Here is a 25,778-nt window from a genome sequence, read left to right as displayed (position 1 = left end):
AAAATGAATAAACAGATTAAATGAATTGACTGAAATTGATGATTTATCAAAAAATGAAATTAAAAATGAGCAAAATTGTATAGAGTGGATGGTCTATCCAAAAAATTGACTTAATCATCTTAGATGTAAAAATGGGGTGGGGTGAATGGAATTGATGGTTTATTTGAAAGTTGATTAAATTGTCAACCCATTGGTAGTTTCAAAAAATTCATTGCGATGCATCAGTCTATGAGCCTTCGGAAATCAAGATTTGACCTTAACATACTTATCATCTCAACAATGAGGAATTTGTGAATTTCTTCAACTTAATGTCCTTTACGCAAGGGATTTTTACCAATTCTGATAAAATGGCCAAAAAGTGATTATTAAAGGCTCATATTCTAATGCGTAAAAACTGTTCCATCATTCTCAATGCCGTCACACAAAAGGGATCGAATCCTACCTTACCTTGTGCACTACCCCTTTGGATGGTACAGAAAATATAAACGTGCAAATCTCATTGGATTACATATCCGAGACAAAAGGTGACTTATTTCTACCGTGGGATTCCCTATGCGGCATTCCCTCTATGGTTAATGCATGATGACAATTTATTAAAGCATATTAAATATACAATGAAATAATTGAAATGTGACCTAAAAGTGCCCCCTTTAAATGCCGGGGTAAGCCTAAAATGATGTGCAGTACATATGCATATGCAATTGACTAAAATTTAAACATGCTTGATATAAGAGGCGGTCTTATCTTAAACGAGTACCATGTTAGGACTCTTATTTCTAAAGTTTGTGTATGCAGAAAAAGGGGAAACAAGGAGAGGTTAGTTCAACAAGTAACATATAACACGTTGTGACAATAAATGATACAAGAATGAAAAGTAAATAAAGCAAACAAAGAGGGGTAAAATCCCTCCCCTCGTGCTTAGTGCTCCTAATTGGATAGGTTGACTCTATCCTAGGTAATTTCTAATATGGATGCATGAGGTTTGGCTTACTAATGCATCTAGACTCGATAAGGTTTCAGGCTCCCAAGCCTTCAGACCAAAAAGTTAAGGGTCATCAATCCCAAAACCTTCGATCGGTGGCTTAAGTGATCCCTTAGGCATCGCTATGGGCGCAGAGCACACCATCCGCCTACCTAAGGAAATCGATCCTAATCCTACAAGAAGATGTGGGATGGCGCCCACGAGAAAAATAAAAATAGGGTAAAAATAATGCATGCACGTATGAAGTGCTTCCTTTTGAGGGGAGAGATTATAATTAAAACACGTGTGGAGGCTCTACGGTGATATTTTCCCGCACCCAAATGCAAAGCGCGATACGAGAGAAAAAAAAAATAAATAAATAAGCCATTCATCATATACACGTAAAACGAGGAACGATTACGAGTGTGAAATGCAAAACATCCTAAAAAAGAAAAATGCAACCTAAAACATCCAAATATGATAAATATAAAGGATTAAAAAAAGAAAAGACAACTAAACCAAATGCTTGGACTCTCTAGGTCCCCAGTGGAGTCGCCAAGTTGTCGCGCCCCATTTTTCGCGATGGGAAAATAAAAAGAAGGTTTATAAAAGATGTGATTTTATTTTAAAACAAGTAAAAAATGGACCTAGAATGGGACTTTGAGAAATGCGACAATTTGGGTCCAAAATTTAGTCTAAAAGGGTTTTTAAGAAAAAAAAGAAGAGTCGCCACTTGATATTGAGTTTGGGTGTACCAAGTCACCCCAAAAATACTTTTGATAAGAATAAAATAAAACCCTTTTTCGACAACTCCAGGTCTTTGAAAACAAGAGAAAATGGATTCGGGAGTCACGATTGAAGAAAGGGAAGGCAAAAGTTCGATTAAATCAAACCTAAGGCACCCTTTCAACCTAGTCTAAACTAGTTGCGAGGTTTAGTCAAAATTTTCCTAATCTAACCCTTAATTTATCACATTTGGATGTTTTCTACATGAATGCAAAAATAAAATATCGAAAGGGACAAAATGTTCATTCAAGGGTTTAATTGATCCAATCACATTTATTGCGAAGGCCAAAATGAATCCTTGAAGGTGTCACGAGGATGCAAATGATGAAAAAGAAAATAAAATAAAAATAAAATAAATTAAATTATATACATATATATAAGTGATCAAAGAAAAAGGGAATGCAACATAAAGGGTATGGGAGGCAAAAACTCGTGACATAATTTTCTTATACAGGGATTAATGGGGTATTTAAACTAAAAAGTTATAATCACCCATTTTCCATGTTTGAAAAATAATTATCCTAACATGAACAATCAAATGAACTAACTTAAATGAGATGCAATTCTAAATGGCATGATTAGCACCTATAGCGGGTAGGGGATAATATAATAGGGAATATCATATAAATGAGAAAAGATCCTAAAAATGAAAATATGCATGAAAATGTAGTGAATAGCATACAAAGATGAATCTAGCGCAAGATGACCTAAAGGGTCTAGCGTTGGACTAGCCCATTTCTAAAAGTCCTTACTAGTGTTGGACTAGCAAGTAAGCGGAGGGAGAAACCACAACTAGCGTTGGACTAGTGTGGTGACGTCATGCATTAACAATTCATAGTGAAACAAATAAAACATAAATTAAAACAAATAAACACATAAGAGCACGTAGCACATAACACGTAAACATAATATCTAGATGCCAAAATCCTAAGAAAAGCGGATAAAACACATAACACATAAGCCACATAAACACGCAACCTATCTATTACATCGGGGAGCGCCTAACTACAATCAAGAAGGGAAAAATATAATAAAACAAATCTAATTATCCTATATATTACATTTTTAGGTATTTAAATACCTCTCGAATCATGATGAAAACTAACTAAAACATATATAAGAAAATTTGAATGAATATTTAAATCAAAATAAATAAAGCATATAAAGATATATAAACACATAGGAACACATAGGAGCACATAAGAGCACGTAATTGACATTGAAATAATAAAATAGGAGTACCTCCCGTTTGAAGTGGTGACTAAATGGAGTCAAATTGTCCTCAATGAAGAGTTTGGTCCCTTTGCCAAGATTTTTGATGAAATTGCCAAGCTCCAATCCAACCGATTGCTGCCTTGTTGTGTGCAAATGTGTTTGGATTTTGTGGAAGAAAATGTGTAGAGGGAGCCCCCTTTTTTTTTTTTTTTTTTTTTTTGTTCCTCTTGTCTGATGAGGGAGAGAGCCGAGAGAGCAAATTGAGCCAAAAGGGTGGAGTCTTTTTTTTTCTTCTTGTCCTCTGTCCGTGAGAGCCGAGAGAGGAGATTAAGGAAGTAGTTTTTTTTTTCTTTTGTTTGGTTTTTGTTCTCGTCTGTTAAGAGCTAGCCGAGAGAGGGAGGGAAAATTTTTTCCTTTCTTCCTTCTTCTGTCCTGGAGAGAGCCGAGAGATGTCTTGTAGCCAAAATGGAGCTTGTGTGCTGAATCTTCCAAAATGATGATTTCTCAATTAATGAAAAGACAAGTCCATGGCCATTGAGTGTGAAATGGGTTAATAGTTAATTTGGTGAAACAAAATGATCAAAATGATTTTTTGATTTTTTTTTGATTTTTTTTTATTTTTGTTGTTTTGTTGTTTTTTTTTTTCTCTTTTCGTAAAGCAAACCTGCAAAAATGAGAAAATGCACATTAAAATACAAGAAAATAAATAACTTATTAAATAGAAAAATCCTGGGAAAATATTAAAAATTGACAAAAATTTGGTGTCTACAGGTGGCAATCAGGTTAGTAACGGGTTGGTGGGTCGAGTTGAGATCCATCTATAAGAGGAAGCTAGTTGACCTGGAACTTGACCTACCACCCACAGTGGGTCAAGCTATCTGACCTGAATATGAAATTTTCAGGTTGATTGGTCACCCAAATGACCTAATATGACCTGAAACATAACTCCAGTTTATTAATCTACTGCTGTAGTTCCTAACAGAACTAATTCCGCACAAGGCCAATTACATTATCAAGTAAAAAGAATTTGCTAAAACAATCCTAGGTCAGATCTGAAGTAAATTAAGACACCATAAAAGTAAAAAATAGTGTAATACACTATCTATCCAAACACAACAACTACAGCTTCACACAAGCCAGACAAATTCAGTAATCGACCTGAAATCTGATTTCTTTAGAGGAGGCACATAAGTTTGAGAATTAGAAGGCAGAAGCTATGCTTAAACTCGGAGAGGAATGGCAGTTCTGGTGTTCCACATTGCTATTGCCCGATGTTTGCTAGTGACAGATGAAGGGCGGCAATAGCATGAGGTACTGGGGTTTAGAGAAAAATGGTGAAGAAACAATCGAATAAGGGCTTAGGGTTGAGAGGTTAATGACTTAATGCCTTTGGGAAAAAAAGAGTGAGTAAGTCTAGTTAGATAAAATATTTTTTATATTTATTAAATTATTTTTAATTCACAAACGAGTTACCGGGTGAACCCATGGATAACCTGAATTCGATTTGTTTTCTTTTGGATTCATCAAATTCGACCCAATTCTAACCCAAACTCGCAAAAGTTCAATCCAAATCTATTAATTTCGTATTAGGTTAGTGTCTTGTTTTCAAGTCGTGTAAAAAATTGCTACCCCTAATCGAGACCGAAAAAATTATTATTCAATAGATGTTATTAATTTATTGAATATTAATTTATACAGGTTTTACTATATTGCTATTTTCCATTTTTCCTTAACTATACGTGCCCTAGTCTACGGAAGACAGTAATAACTTTTGGTTGGAAATTGTTGATCGTAAGTCATATGAGTTGCTACTTCATTTAATCACCTTTTGCTTGTAAATTGTCATCACATTCATGTTTCTGGATTGGTTGTAGAACATGTACCTTCCATAATTGCACAAAGAAAATCTAGAACAAGCTCAGGCTAGAATGAAGCATTATGCTGATACCAAGAGGTTAGAGATGACATTTGAAGTTGGGGATTGGGTGTTTCTGAAATTACAGCCGTACAGACAGGCTACTGTTGCCATTAGGAGGAACATGAAATTGGCTGCAAAATATTATGGTCCTTATTAGATAGTAGAGAAGATTGGGACTGTTGCCTATAAACTGAAGTTACTGGAGGGCTCTAAAATTCATCCTGTTTTCCATGTGTCATTGTTGAAGAAGGTAGGAGAAGGAGTGACTCCTAGTTCTGCCTTGCCATACTTAGATGATGAGGGACAGCTGAAGGTGCAGCCAGTGGTAGTCTTAGACAGGAGGATGGTCAAGCAGAAAAATGGTGCAGCAGTGCAATGGCTAGTTCAGTGGTTCAACTCTACTCCAGCTCATGCTACCTAAGAGGATGCTGACTTCATACAAGCTACATTTCCAGATTTTGAACCTTGAGGACAAGGTGGAATTCAAGAGGGGAGTGATGACACAAAACTAGTTGAATTAACAGAAAAATGCTGAGTTATTATTTAAACTGTGTTGTTTTACTTAGTTAACAGAATTAAGTAGGAATTAGCAGTATTTTGTCGTTTTCTTTGTAGTTTGTTGCGTTTGGGCTGTTAAGTGGATTTTTCCAGATTTGGTCCACGTTACCAGTTAGTTACACGTAACTTTAGGCACCAGTATTAGTAGGAAGAGGCTCTGCACTTCTTGTCATTGATTTGCTGATATTGAAACCGATTCCTTGTGAGTGAATGGATCAATTCCTTTCTCTGCAAGTTTCCCTCAACTCTTCCTTCATTCTCTAATCATCTCTTTCCTGTTCATTTTAAATGAATTTCAGGGAGTACCACTGATTGAACTTGAGTTTTGTGACAATGTTATTAATTTATTGAGTATTAATTTATAGCGATTTTACTATATTACTATTTTTTCATTTTTCCTTGCCTATACGTGCTCTAGTCTACGGAAGACAGCAATAACTATTGGTTGGGAATTGTTGATCGTAAGTTACATGAGTTGCTACTTCATTTAATCACCTTTTGCTTGTAAATTGTCATCACATTCATGTTTCTGAATTGGTTGTAGAACGTGTACTTTCCATAATTGCACAAAGCCGATTGTAGTTCTTTATTGTCTACTGGTTTTATTTATCATATGATCTTCGAAACCTCATAACAAAATCATTTGAGTATGTAAAATTGCATAACTAGCATAGAGAAATTCAATGAAGCAAATCCATGCAATTAGTTAAGACTAAACAAAGTTTCTATGAAGACCAACTCCAAGTCGCATAACCACCATTCGAAACAAGCAGCTAGCATTGATTAAGAACGTCAGTAACAACACTATAGATAGGCATAATAAGAACGAAATTCACTAATGCAAAAGGAATAACTTATGCAGGTGTTAGGTTTGCCAAGTTTAGCTGCCTCGAAAGACGTAGAAGTTATCAGTGTAAAGACACAGTTGCCACCTGATAATTGATAAAGCTGCTAACTTCAAGTTTGTGTCCTCATCCAATCTCCCAAAAGTATTGTTCTGTTTGTTGTAGTACAACACAGAACATTGTGGGACATACTCCGATGGGAGTTCTGAGTCTTCATCATCAATCCTACTTGTTGTATAAACAATTAAGTCACCATCACCATCTCTATCCCCAAGTGGATGTAACCATTCTCTTTCAATATCAAAACCAGGCAGAGAAATGCTATACTCCTTTGTCCATGATGCTTCAGTAATCTTCTCCTCAGACTCCTTCCTTAACATCCGTACTTCCACTGCTGAAGGCTCCGCAGCTGGATCCACAAGGCAAAGATGTCCCTTTAATTCAACCAGGCTTACAAGATCGCCATCAACCGTGTAAAAACCTTCTGCAGGGGGCGGAGGGATTATTTCGAATTTTTCTTTGTTTAAACCCAAGGAGAGGATATTCTCCTCGTTTTTCCTGTCAAAAATTGTCCAATAAAAGACACCATCGACAAAAGTTCCCCACTGATTAATAACTTCATCGATTTTGAAAGGACAGCACTTCTGAGCAATTTTTCTCCATCTACCGCTTTTAGAAGAATTCTTGGTGGAGACATTAGTACTACAAAAACTCAAAATCTCACAACCAGCAATAGGAAGTTGACAACCATCAGTAGAAGAATCAGACATGCCAAAGATTAAATGGACAATAATATACTCATTCCTGGTGGGATCATGGTTTAAAGTCACGGTCACGGTCGCGGGCGCGGCCCGAAACGTTCCACATCGGTCTAGACATATCGGTCGCGGTCTCGGTGAGATGCAAATTTTAAAGTATTTAATATTCTAAAAATTATTAATAATATAAAAAAGTAGGCTAAATAAAAATAATTAAAAATAGCAAAAGAAATGGCCAAGTCAATCCGTCACGGTGTGACTCGGCTGATTTCTCGTCTTGACTCGGGATAACTCGGAGTAACTCGGTGTGACTCGGCCGAGTCAATCCGTCGCGGTGACGACTCGGCCGATTTCTCGGCGCGTCAAGTATTTCGGTATCGTTTCGTCACGGTATCGTATCGGTAGGGGCCGAGACGGTGACGATTCGGCCGAGTCGTCTCGGTCTCGGCCGAGACTTCGAACCATGGGTGGGATCGAATCCAATACCCCCTGCCATCCAGTTCGAATTGTCAATATTGGGGGTGACCTCTGGCAAGTCGATGAGTTTTGGAATATTAGGATTATATATATAAAACATATCTGGACTTGATAACCATATAAAATCTCGGCATTGTAGTGAAAATGATGGAACTATTTCATAAATTTCCCGACGATCATCCCGCCCATGTACAAGTGAAGGAAGAGAATGGTCGAACGTGACAACTCCATTCCCATCTACACCACGTATCTTGCAGGAGGTAACACACCCGGTTCCCTCTTTCTCGTGCTTTTGGCTCAAATAAAAATGCACTGGATTTTTCTGGGATTTTTCGTGGTGTAAAGTCCAGAAGATTTCAAGGTTTGACAAGAGGTTGTACCATTGTTTGCATACTAACCTTAACTTGCGAAGGGTCCTGACTTGGAATCTTGACAGAATCTCAGCCAGCAATTCTTCAGGAAGATCAGAAAGCACCGTGCTTTGCTTCCAAGCTTTCTTTGGCGGATCTGCCATCCAAAACTTCTCTTCTCTTCCAAGCTTTCTTGGCTTCCAGGCTTTCAGTTCGCACGCATGCTTGAGGCAACAATCTACTGGCGGAATTCAAGAACAATAGAGGGTTTATTGAACATTGAACTCTGGTATATAAAGGGTAGTATGTATGAATATAATGTGAACAGACAAACGCAGTAAATGGAAAGATCCTAATTGATACGATGTATTCTTTTCCCTTTTCTTCTCTAAACCAATGGGACAAATGCATTTGGAAAGTGAATTGACTACCTATTGCTTAATACTACTACAAAGTAATAGTCTTTCAAAGCAATAGTCTTTTTTTTTAATTGCTCTCAGACGATAAAAAGGTTGTAGTTTATAGAAATAAATTGTAATGGAGCTTCAGTAGTATTGTAAAAGTTCTTCCCAAAAAAGTTTTGGGTAACCCAAAATGATGCATGTGTTTGGTTATTCCATATTTTGCGCAGGATATAGCAACGGAAATACAGCTGAAGTTGTTAGCTAAAGTTAGTTATGGCCATGCAGGCCATGCACACGTTAGTTATACAGCTGGGATTTGTTAGCCAATTTGTTAGTGGGAATCTAGTGATGTCAGCCTAGGTCAGCAGGTTAAGCATTAGCCTGACAGCCGACTTAGATGGCTATAAATAGGAATCTAGGCTATGAAATAAGGCAGCCTTTTTGATATTCATTCTGTAATAGCTTTACATTTCTCCTTTCTTGTATTCTCTCGGTTACCCACATAATAACAATTCCTTTCATCTGTCGGTCTTCGAAGTTACCTCTCCACCAATTCTGTAGCTTCTAGATCGCAGATCGCAGGCCTCCACTGACCTCTGCATCAGTGGTATCAGAGCCAAGCAACGAACCCAACATCCCAGGTTCGAATCTCGCAGAGGCTCTGCCTCCATGAAGGGGGAGTCCCAAAATTACCAGGCCGTCGAGGACGTCGGCCTCTAAGGAGGGGCGTTTGTTATGGAATTTTTGGGCCTTGTACGGACAGGTTAACCTTTTCGCATCAGTGGTATCAGAGCTGGGTTGAACCAGCTAAGTCACCAATGGCAGAGGGCACTAGGTCTCAAGACGTCAGGAAGATGGAAGAGCACGTTCGCTCCATGCTGAAGGAACAACAGGAACAGTTCGAAAAAGAAATGGCAGTTCTAAGAAACCTGGTGGTTGAACTACACACGCAGAAAGGTCCGGCCGAAGGAAATGGCTCCCCTCATAATTCGGATTCTTCAAACAGCAATAGAGGGAATTACCACGTTCCCTCTCGCTTGTCGCGGATTGACTTCCCAAAATTCAATGGGGAGGGTTTTAGAGGATGGTTGTACAAGTGTGAGCAGTTCTTTGAAGTGGATGAGACGCCAAGCTCAGTAAAGGTCAAAATAGCTGCCATGAATTTGGAGGGGAAGGCTCTTCAGTGGCACCAAATCTTCATGCGATCCAGACTTACGCGGGAGATTCCGGCCTGGGAGGAGTATGTAAGGGAATTATCCTCCAGGTTTGGAGACTCCTTGTATGACGATCCCATGGGAGAGCTTAAGAGCTTGAAGCAATCTGGGTCAGTACAGGAGTACCACGACCTGTTCGAGGAGCTTCTCAATAGGGTGGATCTCCCCGAGGACTACGCTACAAGTTGTTTTGTGAGTGGGTTGAAACCAGAAATCCAACTGACCGTAAGAATGTTCATGCCCAGGAACGTGCAGCATGCCAGAACCCTGGCCAAAATTGAAGAAGCTAAGGTGTTTGTGCAGTAGAAAGGGAGGGGGTTTGCCAAACCTTACACAAGTTGCCCAGATCCTAACCGCACTTTCGCACCTACCCAAACAAACTCAGCTGGTTACAAATGGAAGGTAGATTCTAAGCCACTCTTGCCTCTCCCTACTTTTCCAGCCCTACCTAGTAATGAGAAGCAGAAAGAGTTAATTGCCAAAAGACCCTTCAGGAGGTTGAGTAGAGCAGAAATGGATGAGAAAAGAGCTAGGGGGTTGTGCTTTTGGTGTGACGAAAGATTCACAGCTGGGCACCGATGTGGTAATAAACAATTCCACATGTTGGAGGTTTGGGATGACATGCCAGAGGAGGAGGAGGAAGGGTCAGGAAGTGAAGAAGAAGACGCACTGGATGAAGGTCAACTGGCACATATTTCTCTTAATGCCATGACTACCATGAGTGTTCCTAATTTTAAAACTATGAGGGTCACGGGTCATGTGGGACGACAATCTGTGAACATTTTCATAGATTGTGGTAGCTCCCATAATTTCGTTCACCCTAAAGTTGTACAGAAGTTGGGTTTAACTACACACAGGGTTGATCCCCTAGTGATAGAGGTGGCAGATGGAAATAAGTTGACCACGCAGGACCTTTGTAAGGACTTCACTTGGAAAATGCACGGACAGGAATTCAAGGCTGACCTACTCATGTTACCAGTGGGTGGGTGTGAGCTCGTCCTTGGCATACAATGGTTAACTACCCTTGGGGATGTGAAATGGAACTTTGGGGAGCTTAGGATGGAGTTTATGCAAGCTGGCCATAAGGTAGTTTTGAGGGGAATGAAGCGACAAGGGCTGCAGCTGGTTAAGCAGAAAAAAATGCAGAAAATACTTCAAAAACCAGAGCAAATCGCTGAGGCGCAACTATGCCTAATCAGAGTAGTGCAGAAGCCCACAGCAGACACCTTACCTCTCTGTACCATCTCTGCGAACACTGAGGATCAGCAGGTGAGCAATCCAGTAAAACTTGAATACTTACTGAATGATTATGAGGATTTGTTTCAGGAACCTAAGGGGTTGCCACCAAAAAGGCTCCATGACCATAAAATTGTTCTGAAGGAGGGGACGGAACCCATCAACGTGCGACCATATAGATACCCGGCCTTCCAAAAGGGTGAGATTGAAAGGTTGGTGGCTGAAATGCTAGCTTGTGGCATCATCAGGTCTAGTTCTAGTCCTTTTCTTCTCCAGTAGTATTGGTAAAGAAAAAGGATGGATCCTGGAGAATGTGTGTTGATTACAGACAGTTGAACAATGCCACTATAAAAAATAAATTCCCTATACCTTTGATAGAGGAACTACTGGATGAGCTATTTGGAGCAAGGTTCTTCACCAAACTGGATCTGAGATCTGGGTATCACCAGGTCAGGATGAAGGCAGAGGATGTGGAAAAGACAGCCTTCAGGACTCATGACGGCCACTATGAATTTTTGGTTATGCCCTTTGGGCTGACTAATGCGCCTTCAACTTTTCATGGTTTGATGAATGACATTTTCAGGCCATTCTTAAGGAAATTTATTCTGGTTTTCTTCGATGATATTTTGATATACAGCTGTGATTGGGAGGAACATCTACAACATCTTAGGATGGTGTTCGAATTATTAAGGCAGCATACCTTGAAGGCAAAAAGAAGCAAATGTACCTTTGCACAGCAACAGATTGATTATCTAGGCCATGTCATCAATATTGAGGGAGTTCAAGCAGACCCTCAGAAGATTTCGGCTATCGTAAGTTGGCCTCTTCCTCAGACAGTCAAGCAGCTAAGAGGGTTTTTGGGGCTCACTGGCTACTACAGGAGGTTCATACAGGACTATGGGAAGATTGCCAAACCATTGACAGAATTACTCAAGAAAAACCAGTTCCAATGGCATGATGCGGCTACTCAGGCCTTTAAGAACTTACAGGAAGCCATGAGCAGTCCACCTGTTTTGGCTTTACCAGATTTTACTCAGGAATTCGTTGTAGAAACTGATGCATCTGGGAATGGAATTGGGGCAGTACTGATGCAGCATAAGCGACCTCTGGCCTTTTTCAGCAAGGCCCTGGGTCCTAAACATCAAGCTCTGTCTGTATACGAAAGGGAAATGTTGGCTATAGTGACTGCAGTGTTAAGGTGGAGAGCTTATCTGGTGGGAAGGCATTTTACTATTAAAACTGATCATCAGAGCCTGAAGTATATAATTGAGCAGAGGGTACACACACCTTTACAACAGAAGTGGATAGCCAAGTTAATGGGGTTTGACTATGAGGTGCAATACAAAAAGGGATGTGATAATATTGTAGCAGATGCCTTGTCCCGACGGCCACAGGAGGGGGGTTCAAACTACACTCTAGTCACAGTCACATCTTCATTGCTCAGGGATATTCAGCAAAGTTGGCAGCAGGACATACACATCCAGGAGCTAATCCAAAAATTGACGCGCAATAACCAGTACTCCAACACTTACTCTTGGCAACAGGGGGTATTAAAACGAAGAGGTAAGTTGGTGGTTGGCAAGGATCAATCCTTGAGGGACAGGTTGATTTCTCTGTGGCATTCTAGCTCGCAAGGGGGACACTCAGGAGTGGATGTGACCTACAGGAGGCTCAAACAGGTTGTATATTGGCAGCACATGTTCAGAGATGTGGCTCAGTACGTAGCCTCCTGTGACATTTGCCAAAGGCATAAATCAGATAATGCACCCTACCCTGGACTCCTACAACCTTTGCCTATACCCCACAGGATCTGGACAGACATCTCCATAGATTTTATTGAAGGATTACCACCCTCTCATGGCAAGAAAGTGATCTTAGTGGTGGTTGATCGCCTCAGCAAGTACGCCCACTTTATAGCAGTGGCTCACCCCTACACAGCCGTCTCCATCGCTCAGTTGTTCATGGATCAAATTTACAGACTCCATGGGTTACCTCAAACAATCGTTAGTGATAGGGATCCTACCTTCTTGAGTTCGTTTTGGCAGGAGCTATTCAGGTTACAGCATGTTCAGCTGAATATGTCCACTGCTTACCATCCTCAGAGTGATGGACAAACGGAGGTGGTTAACAGGTGCTTAGAGAATTACCTGAGGTGTATGGCTAGTGATCACCCTAAGGAGTGGAGTTTGTGGCTACCATTAGCAGAATATTGGTATAACACGAATCACCACTCTTCTGCTAAATTTACTCCCTATGAAATAGTCTATGGACAGCCTCCCTCTATTCATATTCCTTACTTACCGGAAGCTACAACTGTCGAATCTGTGGATAGAAGCTTACATGCAAGGGAGAAAGTCATCCACTCCCTGCGACATAATTTGACTAAGGCGCAGCACAGGATGAAGCAGTTGGCAGATAAACATAGATCAGAAAGGGAGTTCGGCGTTGGTGACTGGGTCTATGTCAAGCTTCAACCATATCGGCAACATTCGTTAAGGACTCATCACTGTCAAAAATTATCTCCACGCTATTTTGGCCCATTTCAAGTACTGGCAAGGGTGGGTGCAGTGGCTTACAAGTTGGCACTTCCTTCACATGTTCACATTCACAACACCTTCCATGTTTCGGTGCTCAAGAAAAAAATAGGCACAGGGGTCACTCATACTCACATTCCAGCTGGAGTCTCACACCAGGGTCAGCTATTATTGGAACCCATTGCCATATTAGACTGGCGTTTGGTCAAGCGTGGTAGGGTGGCAGCTACTCAGGTATTAGTCCAGTGGAGTAACAGCTTCCCGGAGGATGCTACGTGGGAATACCTGCAGGACTTAAAGCTGCAATTTCCCAACTTCAGTCCTTGAGGACAAGGACTCTGCGAGGGGAGGGTATTGATGCATGTGTTTGGTTATTCCATATTTTGCGCAGGATATAGCAACGGAAATACAGCTGAAGTTGTTAGCTAAAGTTAGTTATGGCCATGCAGGCCATGCACACGTTAGTTATACAGCTGGGATTTGTTAGCCAATTTGTTAGTGGGAATCTAGTGATGTCAGCCTAGGTCAGCAGGTTAAGCATTAGCCTGACAGCCGACTTAGATGGCTATAAATAGGAATCTAGGCTATGAAATAAGGCAGCCTTTTTGATATTCATTCTGTAATAGCTTTACATTTCTCCTTTCTTGTATTCTCTCGGTTACCCACATAATAACAATTCCTTTCATCTGTCGGTCTTCGAAGTTACCTCTCCACCAATTCTGTAGCTTCTAGATCGCAGATCGCAGGCCTCCACTGACCTCTGCATCACAAAAATTTGCCTAATTGATGGAACTCCAGATGTAAGTCGCTGTTTCAGAACAAATGATTCCTTTACCATTGGTTTCATGCATAATTATCAAACCCTGCGCTGTAAGAAATCTGGTTGGGATGGCATTTGTGGGGAGGGGGGATTTTTCTCCTGCTACCATTTACATCATATAATTATTATACTATATCAATTTGGTCTAATTTGGTCTTTAATTAAGGGCAACTTGTCTTTTATCACAAGAAAATATCATATTATTTGTCACGTGTTGCGTACAGCTTATAGAAAGCCAATGCGCATTGATTTAGATTTCAAATCATATCAAATATCAAAAAATTAATTCAAAATACCAAAGTGATATTTATGATTTCGCATTATATTTTTGGCTAAAAATTCACAAAAGTAAGGCAAGATATAAAAAATAAATAATGATAGTGGCCATCCATGAAGGTACCTGCAAGGAGTAGTAGAGCGGGACGGCATGGGAGGAGGAGTGATGGAATAGGGATGAGGGAATTAATTTACCACAGGACGGGGGTGTGGTACTCTAGTCCCATACTTACCCTAGTGCTATCCTAATATTAATATTGGATGGATGGACCACTGGTACAATTAGGTTAAACTTGCAAATTACTAAAATTAACTTTGATAGATGCACGTAATATATTAGTTAACTTAATAAAATGAAGAAGGCAATTTAAGTACATTTGGATACTAATTATGCTATTTATGAATATATGTTGTAAACAGATACAAATTAATGACTCGGTTACATCTAATCATACTTTGTGAATATAAGTCTTGTCGTCAAATATAAAATAAATTATTTTATTAATGATACAAGATTTTTTTTTTAAGAAAATAGCATTAATTTTGTAGTATTCAATCATGCAACGGATCTTTTGTCCCACACCCTATGCCATTTTCTGTCCCACTTTTTATTATATTGCTATTTCTCCTACATAAACACCATATTTTTGTTCTTTTTTGTTTCCTTAAGATCTAATAACTATTAATTGAATAAAAAATAAATACAACAGTTTCAAAAAGTAATATATAATAGAAAATTAAAAAATATAGCAGAAAATTCCAAAAAACTCATTTTTTATGCATTTTGATTTTTTGAGTTTGTTAAATTTTGTATATTACTCAGTTAATGGTTATTGGATCTTAAGGAATCAAAAAAGAACTAAAATATGGTGTTTATGTAAGAGAAATAGCAATATAATAAAAATGGGACAGAAAATAGCATAGGGTGTGGGATAGAATATCCGTTGCGATTCAATAATCATCTAAAAACAGAATAGTTCGCCCTCGAAGACACGTTTCCTCTACTTAAAAATCCCTCGTCGTCAGGAGTAGGAGGCGTCTACCGCGGTTTGGGTCCATCTAGGGTTGGCATTAGCACAGACCGACATTGTTGTAATAGCCAATAGAGAGAACAATGCTACAAGAAGTCAAGAATATTTAGAATACATATAAATGGTAGCTTTTGCTAATCAAGTTGTCAATCAATCAGTCAATCACATTAAATTACAATCAATTACAGATTATCACAAAATATTTGCATGTCTCAAGACTAAAATAAAGGGTTAAAAACAAAAAAGTCTCCTGTGGTATACCTAATATACAGAAAAATCCCCCGTGGTTTCAAAACATATAAAATGACATCTCATGTTTTAAACTAAATTGTAAATTAATAATATTCGTTAAAATTAACGGAATCCGATAAATTTAACGGAAAATTTAACGAAATCTGGTAAACTTAACGGTAAATTTAATGGAATCCGGTAAATTTAATAGTTGAAACCATCATTTTCGTTAACATTAACGAATTCTGTTAGTTTATAATTTAGTTCAAAATATGAGGTGTCATTTTGTATGTTATGAAATCATGGGGGGCTTTTTTGTATATTAGGTATACCACAGGAGGCTTTTTTGTTTTTAACCCTAAAATAAATTCTCTTTCTTATCTCTCTCTCTCTCTTTCTGGTTAATTAAAGATGCATTAAAATAAAATTGGTGAACAAAGTCTAAAAGTACTATGATTAAGTACAGTCATCCGTCACTCTCGAATTCTATGGGCTTAACCAAATTGTAGCGGGGAGATAATGCGTGACCAAAAGGTTTTGTCCAGAAGCAATTGTATCTCATACATATATTGCATGTGAATTTCTATTTACTAGTTGCATCAAATATTAGAGTCTGCAGGGAATATGTGTGACGATCCCACCTCCTCCTAGAGCGTACCCAAGAGTTTGGCAGACCGTCTGCCTAACTCTCGTTAGGACTCGTTACATTCACTACAATCAGTTCTCAAAATAACCGTTCAAACCTCCATATAAGTACTAGAGTTCTACAATTCAACCAGTAATTCAATCTTAATTACAAACCAAAAGTGAAATGTAAGATATAACATCAAATATCCAAAATACATTCTATCTATCAAAAGCACAAATACAAGAAGGTTATACACATTAGTTCACACTTATTTGTTCCGGGCCTCCACTCCTGTAAAGAAAACAAACTAAATGAATAAGGTTCCCAAACAAGCATTCAAATAGTAAATCACGAACATATTACATTTAACAACAATCAATCAAGGAAAACATTTGGAGCATTCAAGTAACAATAGCACATTCAGTAAAAGGATACGTGCTCCCTTGGAGCCATTCATTCATTCAGTCATTCAGTCTCCGTCCATTTCTTCCTTATACCTCCGACATTTGAGAACACATTTGAAAACAGAAACTCCTTCAGTGATCATTTCATTCAATCAGTCATTACATTTCATTCACTAGCTAGTACTCCACTTGATTTCATGGTCATAGTCAAGTATACCAAAACAGTGGCCCATAGTCTCCAACCTACCCGACTGAGTCTGCTTCTGGCTCGAATAGGCGAGTGATGAAGGGTAAGAACCCAATTTAGCCAATACGATAAAGTACACATGGCTTACATTCATGCACAGATAACATTATGATCATTGAAAATTCACATTCACTTAGGTCAAGTGTGATAAAATACACACTTACCCCTTAAAAATCCATTTAACAATCATTGAAAAGCATTTAATACTCAAACAAACTTTCACAAACATTCGACATAGTCATTTTTTATAAAAACATACAAGGAACACTCACCACTTGATCACAATCATTTCATTTCAACCTTGGCTCGTTCTTTTGGACAGGCTCAAATCCGGTGATCATATAATGTATCAAGAATTTAACTATCTAAGACCAATATAAATGACGAAATGTGAGTTTCAAAGCGTCACTTAGAAAACAAAGAACGTTACAAGTTTAATGTGAGGACTCGCAAATTTATCTATTTTAAACTCCTATTATTAGCTTATTTAAATATTTAATTTCCCGTTGCCCCGAATATTTCATTTCAATCTTTTTAGACCAAATTACATGGAGTTATGGCTTACGTGTATTTTTAAACATGACTTGTTACAAAAATTTAATTTTTGAAAACTCATTTAGTAAGAATAGTGAATGCGCGTTTGGAGACAATAATCGATTCGAGGGGACAATGAGTTTGGAAAATTGAAGACTTATACATTAGCCTTAAAATAGGTATTTTTATGCCTAAATACTCAATTATTAGTTAGTTATACTATCGTTATAAGAATTTCTTGGAAGTTTCACCGTAACGCGTGCAAATCGAAAGTTCGCGTATACCGAACCGGAGCGGTTAATTGGAGATTTAAGAAATATTCTAGACTATTAAGAGTGAATAATTAGAATGTTTAAGAAAGTGTATTGGAGGTTTAGTGCACAAGTGAAGCGAACCCGAGCGGAATCGGGCACGAAACGCGCTACCGCGCACTATTCCTAGTTGACTTTGAACCACTTTTGGGCCACACACTTAAGCTTCCTCAAGAAGCTTTCTCATCGGCACACAACACTCTCTCTCTTGCTCTTGCTGGCCGAACAACAAGGAGGAAGAACACGACCAAATTCCTTCATCATCTTGCTTCATTTCTTCATCAAATCACTCCAAAATTTACACACAACTTGTAAACCACTTGGTGATCAACCTAAGTTAGGAAAGGAGCTTCATCTCACGGTTTTTCTTGAGCTTAAAGTGACTGAAAATTTCTGCTCTAGCCATCTAAAGAGGTAAATGATGATCAACCTCGTGAATCTTGGTTTATATAAGTTGTATTGCACTTGTGAGTTCATAGATTCATATGGGTAGCTTTATATTGTTGAAAATCTTGTGAGTGGGCTCTATGAAATTCCACAATGGCTTAATGAATGATTTGATGAGATTTGATGTTATTTATGTTGGATTAGTACTTAATCTAGTGAAAATAAGTTGTGTTGTGAAAGAAAACTCAAAGGAAGTGAGATGAACAAAAGTGACGATTCTGCCCCAGTTTTTCTGTGACCATTAGTGGACTTTTTTGTGGTTCAATTGAATTGATTTTGATGTAAATATGTTGTGCAGGTTGTGTGGAAAGTTTCCACCAAAAATGTTATTCTTGGTTTTGATGATCACAAAGTACTTTGAAATGTTTATCTAACTCTCTTCAAATATAAGTGTTTTTTGCCTATCAAAGAATCAGGTACGAATATGTCAAGAAATGAAAATCAACCAAAAGAAGAAGCAAAAACAGGACACTCATGTCGGACGTCCGAAAGGATAAAGAACATCAAGAAGGAAGCTCTGTCGGACGCTCATAAGGAAGCGTCGGACGTCCAGAAGGATCGGACGCACGCCTCGGACGCACATCAACCGCGTCGGACGTCCGAAAAATTCCAAGAAGACTTGCCAACTCTCTGACGACGATCGGACGCTGATGCTGTCGGACGATAAAAACGCATCGGACGTCCGAACTACAACTTGGCTGTTTTCGGACGATAGGTTCGGACGATGATTTGGTCGTCGGACGTCCGACAGCCTCAACGGCTAGCTGACTCTTCATCTGCCTTCTATCCGTTGGAAGCATTAATGAAACCCATTTTTGGTCCCCTTTAAAAACAAACTATTCTGAACCAAGAAGGAACTTCAGCACACTTTGTTTATAAGATCTCAAGAGATATTTTAGCTTGAAAATAGTCTCCAAGACAAGATTTGTTCTCCAAGTGGTGTGAATTTCTTGTGAGCATTTCTCTTTTGGTTGAAAGTTTTATTAGTGTAGATTTGTTGATGGTTATCTGAGTGATTGTAAAACTTCTTAACTTGACTAAGTGAGGCTTAGGGCAAGGAGAAAGTGCTCCCTCCATTGTACATCTAGTTGATCATCTTTCATCAAAGAGAAGTTGCTCAACCTAGTGATTGGTCTTCAAGGTTGAGGAAAGCTTGGTAGACAATCGGTTTGATATTCTATCTTATTCTTTTTGTTTAATAAAATTCTCATTGCTTATCTATACTTGTTTTTCTAATCAACATTGCTGTCTTCTTCTAATCTACTTGGTTGATCATTACTAGAAAAGAAGGTAAATTTTTATTAAAGAAAAAGTGCATAAATTTGATTAAGATTTTAATCAACCTAATTCACCCCCCTCTTAGGTTGTCTTTAGGCCTTACAATTGGTATCAGAGCTTGGTCTCCTAGAGATTAAGCTCAAGCGGCTTGGAGTAAAGATGACAACCAGTCATGCTATGTTTGTTGAGGGGCAATCTGTTACTAGGCCTCCCATGTTTGGTGGCTCCAATTATGTTAGCTGGAAAGAAAGGATGATTATCTTTTTGCAATCTATTGATATTGAGCTATGGTTTATTATGAGTGAAGGACCGCATGAAGCTAACTTCTTGATGCAGATACAGGTTTGCATCGGCCAAAAACGAGAGCTGAAACGAATGCTCAAGATAGGACTAATCTCACATTGAATGCCAAAGCCATGAATGTTCTTTATAGTGCCTTAGATTCAAATGAATCAATTAGAGTAAAAGGCTGTAAATCTGCCAAAGAAATGTGGGATAAGTTAAGAGAAATCCATGAGGGTGGTGACAACGTGAGAGAACAGAAAAAGGCTATCTTGGTCACAAAGTATGAATCATTTAAAATTGAACCTCTTGAGAATATTGACAAAATGTATTGCAGGTTCAATGAATTGATCAAAGATCTCGAGGTGTTGGGCAAAGAGTACACCTTGGGAGACAAGAACAGGAAAATTCTCAATGCATTGGGCAAAGAATGGAAAAATAAAGTGACTGCAATAGAGGAGGTTAAGGATTTAAATTCTGTGCCTATTGAATCTCTCATTAACTCACTAACCTCTTATGAGTTGAAGTTGAAATCTAAAGTGCAGGAGGAAGAGGATGCTAGAGCAAAGAGAAACATTGCTCTAAAGACTACTCAAGGTGAAGATGATCCAGCTCACTTGGATGATGAAGACTCGGATGGTGATGATAATGATCTTGCTCTCATCACAAGAGGTTTCAAGAGAATCTTGAATAAAAGGAAGTTTAGAAGGGGAGGACCTAGCAATCAATTTCAAAATTATTCATCAAATGCAAGGAACAAAGGAAAACAAGAATTCAACAAGAAGCAAGTGGACAGATGTTATGAATGTGGACAGCCTGGACACTATGCAAACGAATGCCCCATGAAGAAAATGAAAGATGGGAAAGCTGATCGAAAGTCAAGATTCAACAACTTCCAGATTGCTTGGAATGTGTGAGGACTCGCAAATTTCTTGTATTTTTCTCAAAAATACCCTTTTATTTGAAAATTATTATTTATCAAAGCCCACTACCCAATTATTTCACAATAAGTATAAGTAAACCTAGAAAATAGGGTTTTACGCCTCGGTTTCAAGTTTGGAGCAAAATTAGAGTTTTCGCGATTTTTCGCCGGATGAATTTTTGGTACAGAGTAAGGATTAAATTTGAGGATTAAAAGTGACTTTTAACTGAGAAATAATATGTGATTGGTAGCAATGATATAAGGTTAGTGAATGGGAAGTAAAAACCCTAGTACGTGAGTTTTTAAGAAAAACGGCGCGAACCGGCGGGTCCCGCGCACTACCGATTGAACGCACCACTTGACCACCATTTTTCTCACCAAACAAATTTATTGAACTTGAGCAAAATATCTTCTCTCTTGGCAGCAAGGTTGACCGAAATTTAGTGGCTAAAATGACAAGGAAAGAAAGAGAAAAAAAGAAAGGTGGTGGTGGCGACACTTGTCGCCACCATAGAGCTTCTTAATTAAGACCAAGACCATCTATTTAAACACCAAAACTTAGCAACTTTCTTCTTCATTTTGTTGCTGCTGGCCGAGAGGAGCAAGAAGAAAAACAACAAGGGAAAACATTCCATTTCATCTTCAATCCAACAACCAAGTGAGAAATCAAACAAAACAAACCGATTAAACTTGTCCTTGAGTGATTAGTTAGTGACTTGTGGTGTGATTTTTGAAAGAGAAATCTTAGTGAACTCTAGTCAAGGTAAGAAAGCTTATCTCTCCAAGTTTTACTTTCAATCTTGTTAAATTAAGCTTAGCAACTTGATTTTGTGGTGGAATCACGGATATTATCTTGTTTTGGAAGTTTTCCCCAATTTATATGATGAACTAGGGCTTGATGAATTTCTGCCCAATTTGTTGTATGAAGTATATATGTTGAAATTAAGGTTATAAGAGAGGATTTGGTAGTGATTAGACCAAGAAATTAAGGAAAGTTCCATTAAAAACTAGAAATTCCATAATCTTGAAATTTTTCCCAACATTCTGTCCGAATTTGAATCCCTATGTTAGAGGCCGAATTGGCCTTAGGTCAAAGAACAAAAGTTGTAGAGAATGGTCTTTTATAGGTGCCTACAAGATTTCATCTCAATCGGAGCAACGTAGGACGTGAAAAGTCCAAAATACCATTACTATTTTAAGTATTTCCCAAGCAGTCCGTGTGATCAGTTAAGTCCAGTTTATCACATTTTTCGACTAGGATCCATTCTGATTAGCTTTTTGCCAAAACATGAAAGTTGTAGTATTCTGAATTAGCTTTCAAATGCCTCTAAGAACACCTGATTCGGACTTGTGTACTCTGAGATATGTCCATTACAGTGTTCTACGTTTAAACAGCCGACGAATTGGTTTCTGGTTTAGTAATTTGAGAATTTGACTAAGTTACATTAGGAACTGGACTAAGTGACCTTCATGAATGTTGTAGCTCTGTGTATTAGCTTTGAAACGGCATAGGTTTTGTCTCAATCCGATAAGTGTAGCTTCGGATATGTTATTTCCGCATTCGTACATCAAATCTGTCTTGTGCTAAGTTGAATTTCTGCACTTGTGATTGTTGTAATTCTTATTCTTATGATATTGTGAGCCTATGGAACGGCTCTTGACTTGAATTGCTTATGTGTGATGTTGGGTTGTGGTTGAGGAAAAATAATGAAGCCAAAATGGCTGGAAAATTAGGTAAACACAAAGGGCGTGCTGCCCAAATTTTCGCTCGAGGGCTAGGTTTCTATTTGAACTTGTATACTTTTGTTTGGCCAATACCATGACCGGTTTTCCATTTTAAAACATGATTTTTCATCCTGGGGTTCAAACAACCCTCTTCTTACTTGAAAGTCATCTTTACACGTTTTACTCCTAATTAGTTGGGTTTCTTTGTTTCCCTTAAATGTTCTGCTCGATAAACTGTAATATGTTCTCTTGTTCAACCTTAGGTTTCATTGGTGACTAAGGGTAATATCCGGAAGGATATTTTGCACGTTATTTTGCATATCTAGGTGAGTGTTCCTTATTTGACTTTATGGCTTGTTGTTATTGTGACGGCCCCACCTCCCCCTGAGGCGAACAAGAGGGTTCGGCGGGCCGCCTGCCCAGCTCTCGCCGGGACTCAGTCGTTCACTACAATCCTCAAATATATTACAATATAACTCTCAAAATTACATCAAATTCTCCAATAATTACATATCACAAATGCAGCGGAAACTAATTCCAATCGTGGGATGTATACTTACATCCGTTTCAATTCCAAATATTGATACAAGCCCAACTCGTACATAAAATAAATCCAAATTTAAACTGTACACGATATAAGCCATCCAGTCACGTGAATAAGCACTCCAAGCTTTCCTTCGCCTTGAGCCCTGTGGGGGGGGGAAATAAAACATTTTTGGGGTGAGCTAGAAGCTCAGCGAGTAACCATTAAAATCAGTAATCAATTCAGTTTCACAGTCGTTCATTTCAGTGATGTCATGATTTCAAGATCAAAGGTACATTTATTGCTCTCGTGAGCCAGCGAAATCGTTGTACTTAAACACCCAACGCTCCAAACAAACCTTAAACAGTAAACAGTCAGTGGGGGAGCCATTTGCTCCAGATGAACAGTACACAGAGGTGGAGACGTTGGTGTTCAGCACACGAATTCCAAGCACTCATTTAAGCCAAAATATGTCATGGCCACATGCAAGCACTCATGATATGCAATCAAGTAAATAGTGCAAGAAACGGTTTATAAGAAGCTTTAACAATAGTTTGGGGTCACTCACCTCCACGGCTCAGAAACCATCCATCATGTATCATTGCCTTGCTCAACTCCAAGCCTTAGATCACAAACCCAATGCAAACAAGTCCCTTCAAAGTTCGGACAGCACTTCCCCTACATTTGCTAACTTTTCCAGCCATCATGGCTTCATTATTACTCCAGCCAGTCCCAAAGTCACACAAATAAGTTCATCTAATATCCATTCAGCAAGCTCCAAGTAGTACAAAGACAAGTCAAGCTAGGGAAAAGTCCGGAAATGAAGGTTAAGCTCAAAACCAGAAAAACAGTTTTGACGTCATAATGCGGTAATGGCACAACTCTCACTACAATTATCGGTTGGGGGTGTAAGACCCACCGTTTCGAAGCTATGAAACAGGGCTACAACAATGTAGAAGGTCACTCAATCCAGTTCCTAGCCCAACTAAGTCAAAAATGCCAAACACTAAACTAGAATCACCAAAACAGGTTTGCAAAACACAGAAAACTGTAATCGGTATATCTCAGTCCATACAAGTCCAAATGCCGAAATTCCAAAGGCATATGTTAGCTAAGACACTCGGCTACATATCATCAGAAGACACTAACTCCAAAATCCAAACCAATTCCAGTCAAAATGGCCAATTACTATCGCAGTTTTCGCATTCTGTCCAAAGCAGAACAGCTACAGTAATTTTGTCATAACTCATTCTACATTAATCCAAATGACCTGAAATTTTACAGGAATCTCAATCACATCAATACCTACAACTTTTATGTTTTGAGCAAAGTCTAATTCGGCCTCTAACCCAGTGATCTAAAACCGGACAGAATTGGGATTTAAGAACCCTAACTTTTCAATTTTCACACCAAATCCAAAATTGATTGCATTTTCCTATCCAATACACCTCATAGAGTCATTATCAACCATTACAATTCATCATACAAGGCCACAACATCTCATTCATATTAAACCAGAAAAATTCCCAATAAAATAAAAACTTCTCCAAAACTCCTCAAATCAAGAAACAAATCATATATTTCAACACCCATGCCACCATTAAGCACAAAATAACCATCATTAGCTATAGGGGAGAGGTTGAAGCATCACTTACCAAGAAACAAGAGAGAGGAGGATGTTGGACACCTTAAACCTTCAAACAAAGTTCACCAAACAACTTACTAGCTCTAGAAGGAAGAATTTTATGGAGTGAAATGGATGGAAGCAAATGTTTTTGGTTGATTTGCACCAAGTAGAAGCTTGAAAATTGAAGAAATCTCCTTCCTTTCTTGCTCAAGGTGGCCGGCCAACAAGGAGAGAAAAATGGTGATTTTTTGGTGAATTTTGGATATTTAATCCCTTGGTCAAATAAGTCAAGACAATGAATAGTAATTCTTAAAAGTTCAACCAATAAGAAAGTGACATGTGTCACTCTATTAAATGCATCCTTATCATTCTTTTCTCTCTCACATTAATCACTTCACACATCCTACTTATCTCTTAATACCCGATAAACTTTTAACAGTATCCGAAACTTAACCTTATTGGCCGAATTTTTCCGAACTTTTCGCACTAGTGGGTCCCACGTCCAATATTTATTCTTAATTTTCTAAAATTTCACCAATGCTAGAAAAATCATCTTAAAACTATAATTGCTCATAAAATCCACTAAGAAAATATTTCTAAGCCAGAAATGCAAAAATTATGCAATTAAAGGAACTAAAACCCTAGGAAAATATTAGGGTTTTTACGGGTTCTCACACTCTTTTTTTTCGGGGCGTCACAGTTATCATTTGCTAATGTGTTAATTGCTTTTAATGATTTCCAAAACGAGCTTTCTAGGCGAGTGTGTACTTTGTCGCACTCGACCTAAATAACTGTGCAATTTTCAAGGATTTAATGATTGAAATGTTACTTGCACATGAATGTAAGCCTTTTGGGCTGAACTGGCCATTGCCCCTTGTTACCGGTCGTCTCGAGCCAGAAGCGGACTCGGTCGGGCGATTAGGGACTTGGGTGAACGTTTGGTATACTCGAGTATTACCCTGTAGGTTGGTGGAGACTGGCCAACGGCCAGGACGAGGGTGAATGAATGAATGAACGAACGAACGAACGAACGAGGGTTTATTGATAAACGAAAAATGCATTTTCAAATGATTGAAGGAATAAGGGGAAAGGTCAGGAGAACGAATGAACGAATGAACGAATTGCTCCTTGTGAGCCGTATCCTTTTAATGAATGTTACTATTGCTTTCCATTGTAAATATTTCTTGAATTATTGATACTCCATGTTTAATGTATTGAATTGATTGTTTGATTGTT

General features: G+C 38.5%; 3 protein-coding genes across 3 annotated transcripts; 2 read left to right on the top strand and 1 right to left on the bottom strand.

Moving 5' to 3' along the window:
* The first annotated feature begins 4,890 nt into the window (after positions 1-4,890).
* LOC140004800 (uncharacterized) lies at positions 4,891-5,301 on the top strand. Its single transcript, XM_072044948.1, has 2 exons — positions 4,891-4,947; positions 5,038-5,301. Exons 1-2 carry the CDS (start codon positions 4,891-4,893, stop codon positions 5,299-5,301), a joined length of 321 nt encoding a protein of 106 aa, XP_071901049.1.
* Positions 5,302-7,426: 2,125 nt separating this feature from the next.
* On the bottom strand, positions 7,427-8,032 carry LOC113739162 (uncharacterized). The gene has a single exon (XM_027266406.1). It carries the CDS (start codon positions 8,030-8,032, stop codon positions 7,427-7,429), a length of 606 nt encoding a protein of 201 aa, XP_027122207.1.
* A 1,967-nt stretch (positions 8,033-9,999) lies between these two features.
* On the top strand, positions 10,000-11,001 carry LOC140004799 (uncharacterized). Its single transcript, XM_072044947.1, has one exon. It carries the CDS (start codon positions 10,000-10,002, stop codon positions 10,999-11,001), a length of 1,002 nt encoding a protein of 333 aa, XP_071901048.1.
* Positions 11,002-25,778: the final 14,777 nt, after the last annotated feature.

This window comes from Coffea arabica, chromosome 4c, assembly GCF_036785885.1.
Source record: "Coffea arabica cultivar ET-39 chromosome 4c, Coffea Arabica ET-39 HiFi, whole genome shotgun sequence".
NCBI classification, from domain to species: Eukaryota; Viridiplantae; Streptophyta; class Magnoliopsida; order Gentianales; family Rubiaceae; genus Coffea; species Coffea arabica.
The sequence above is the reverse complement of the archived record's forward strand: the minus strand, read 5'-3'. Positions and strand labels throughout refer to the sequence as shown.

Excerpts from the sequence above, each read along its gene's own strand:
- LOC140004800 (XM_072044948.1), top strand. The coding sequence starts at position 4,891 with ATGAAGCATTATGCTGATACCAAGAGGTTAGAGATGACATTTGAAGTT. Across the intron at positions 4,948-5,037 it reads CATTTGAAGTTGGGGATTGG|ATAGTAGAGAAGATTGGGAC; the intron begins GTGTTTCTGAAA and ends GGTCCTTATTAG.
- LOC140004799 (XM_072044947.1), top strand. The coding sequence starts at position 10,000 with ATGGATGAGAAAAGAGCTAGGGGGTTGTGCTTTTGGTGTGACGAAAGA.
- LOC113739162 (XM_027266406.1), bottom strand. The coding sequence starts at position 8,032 with ATGGCAGATCCGCCAAAGAAAGCTTGGAAGCAAAGCACGGTGCTTTCT.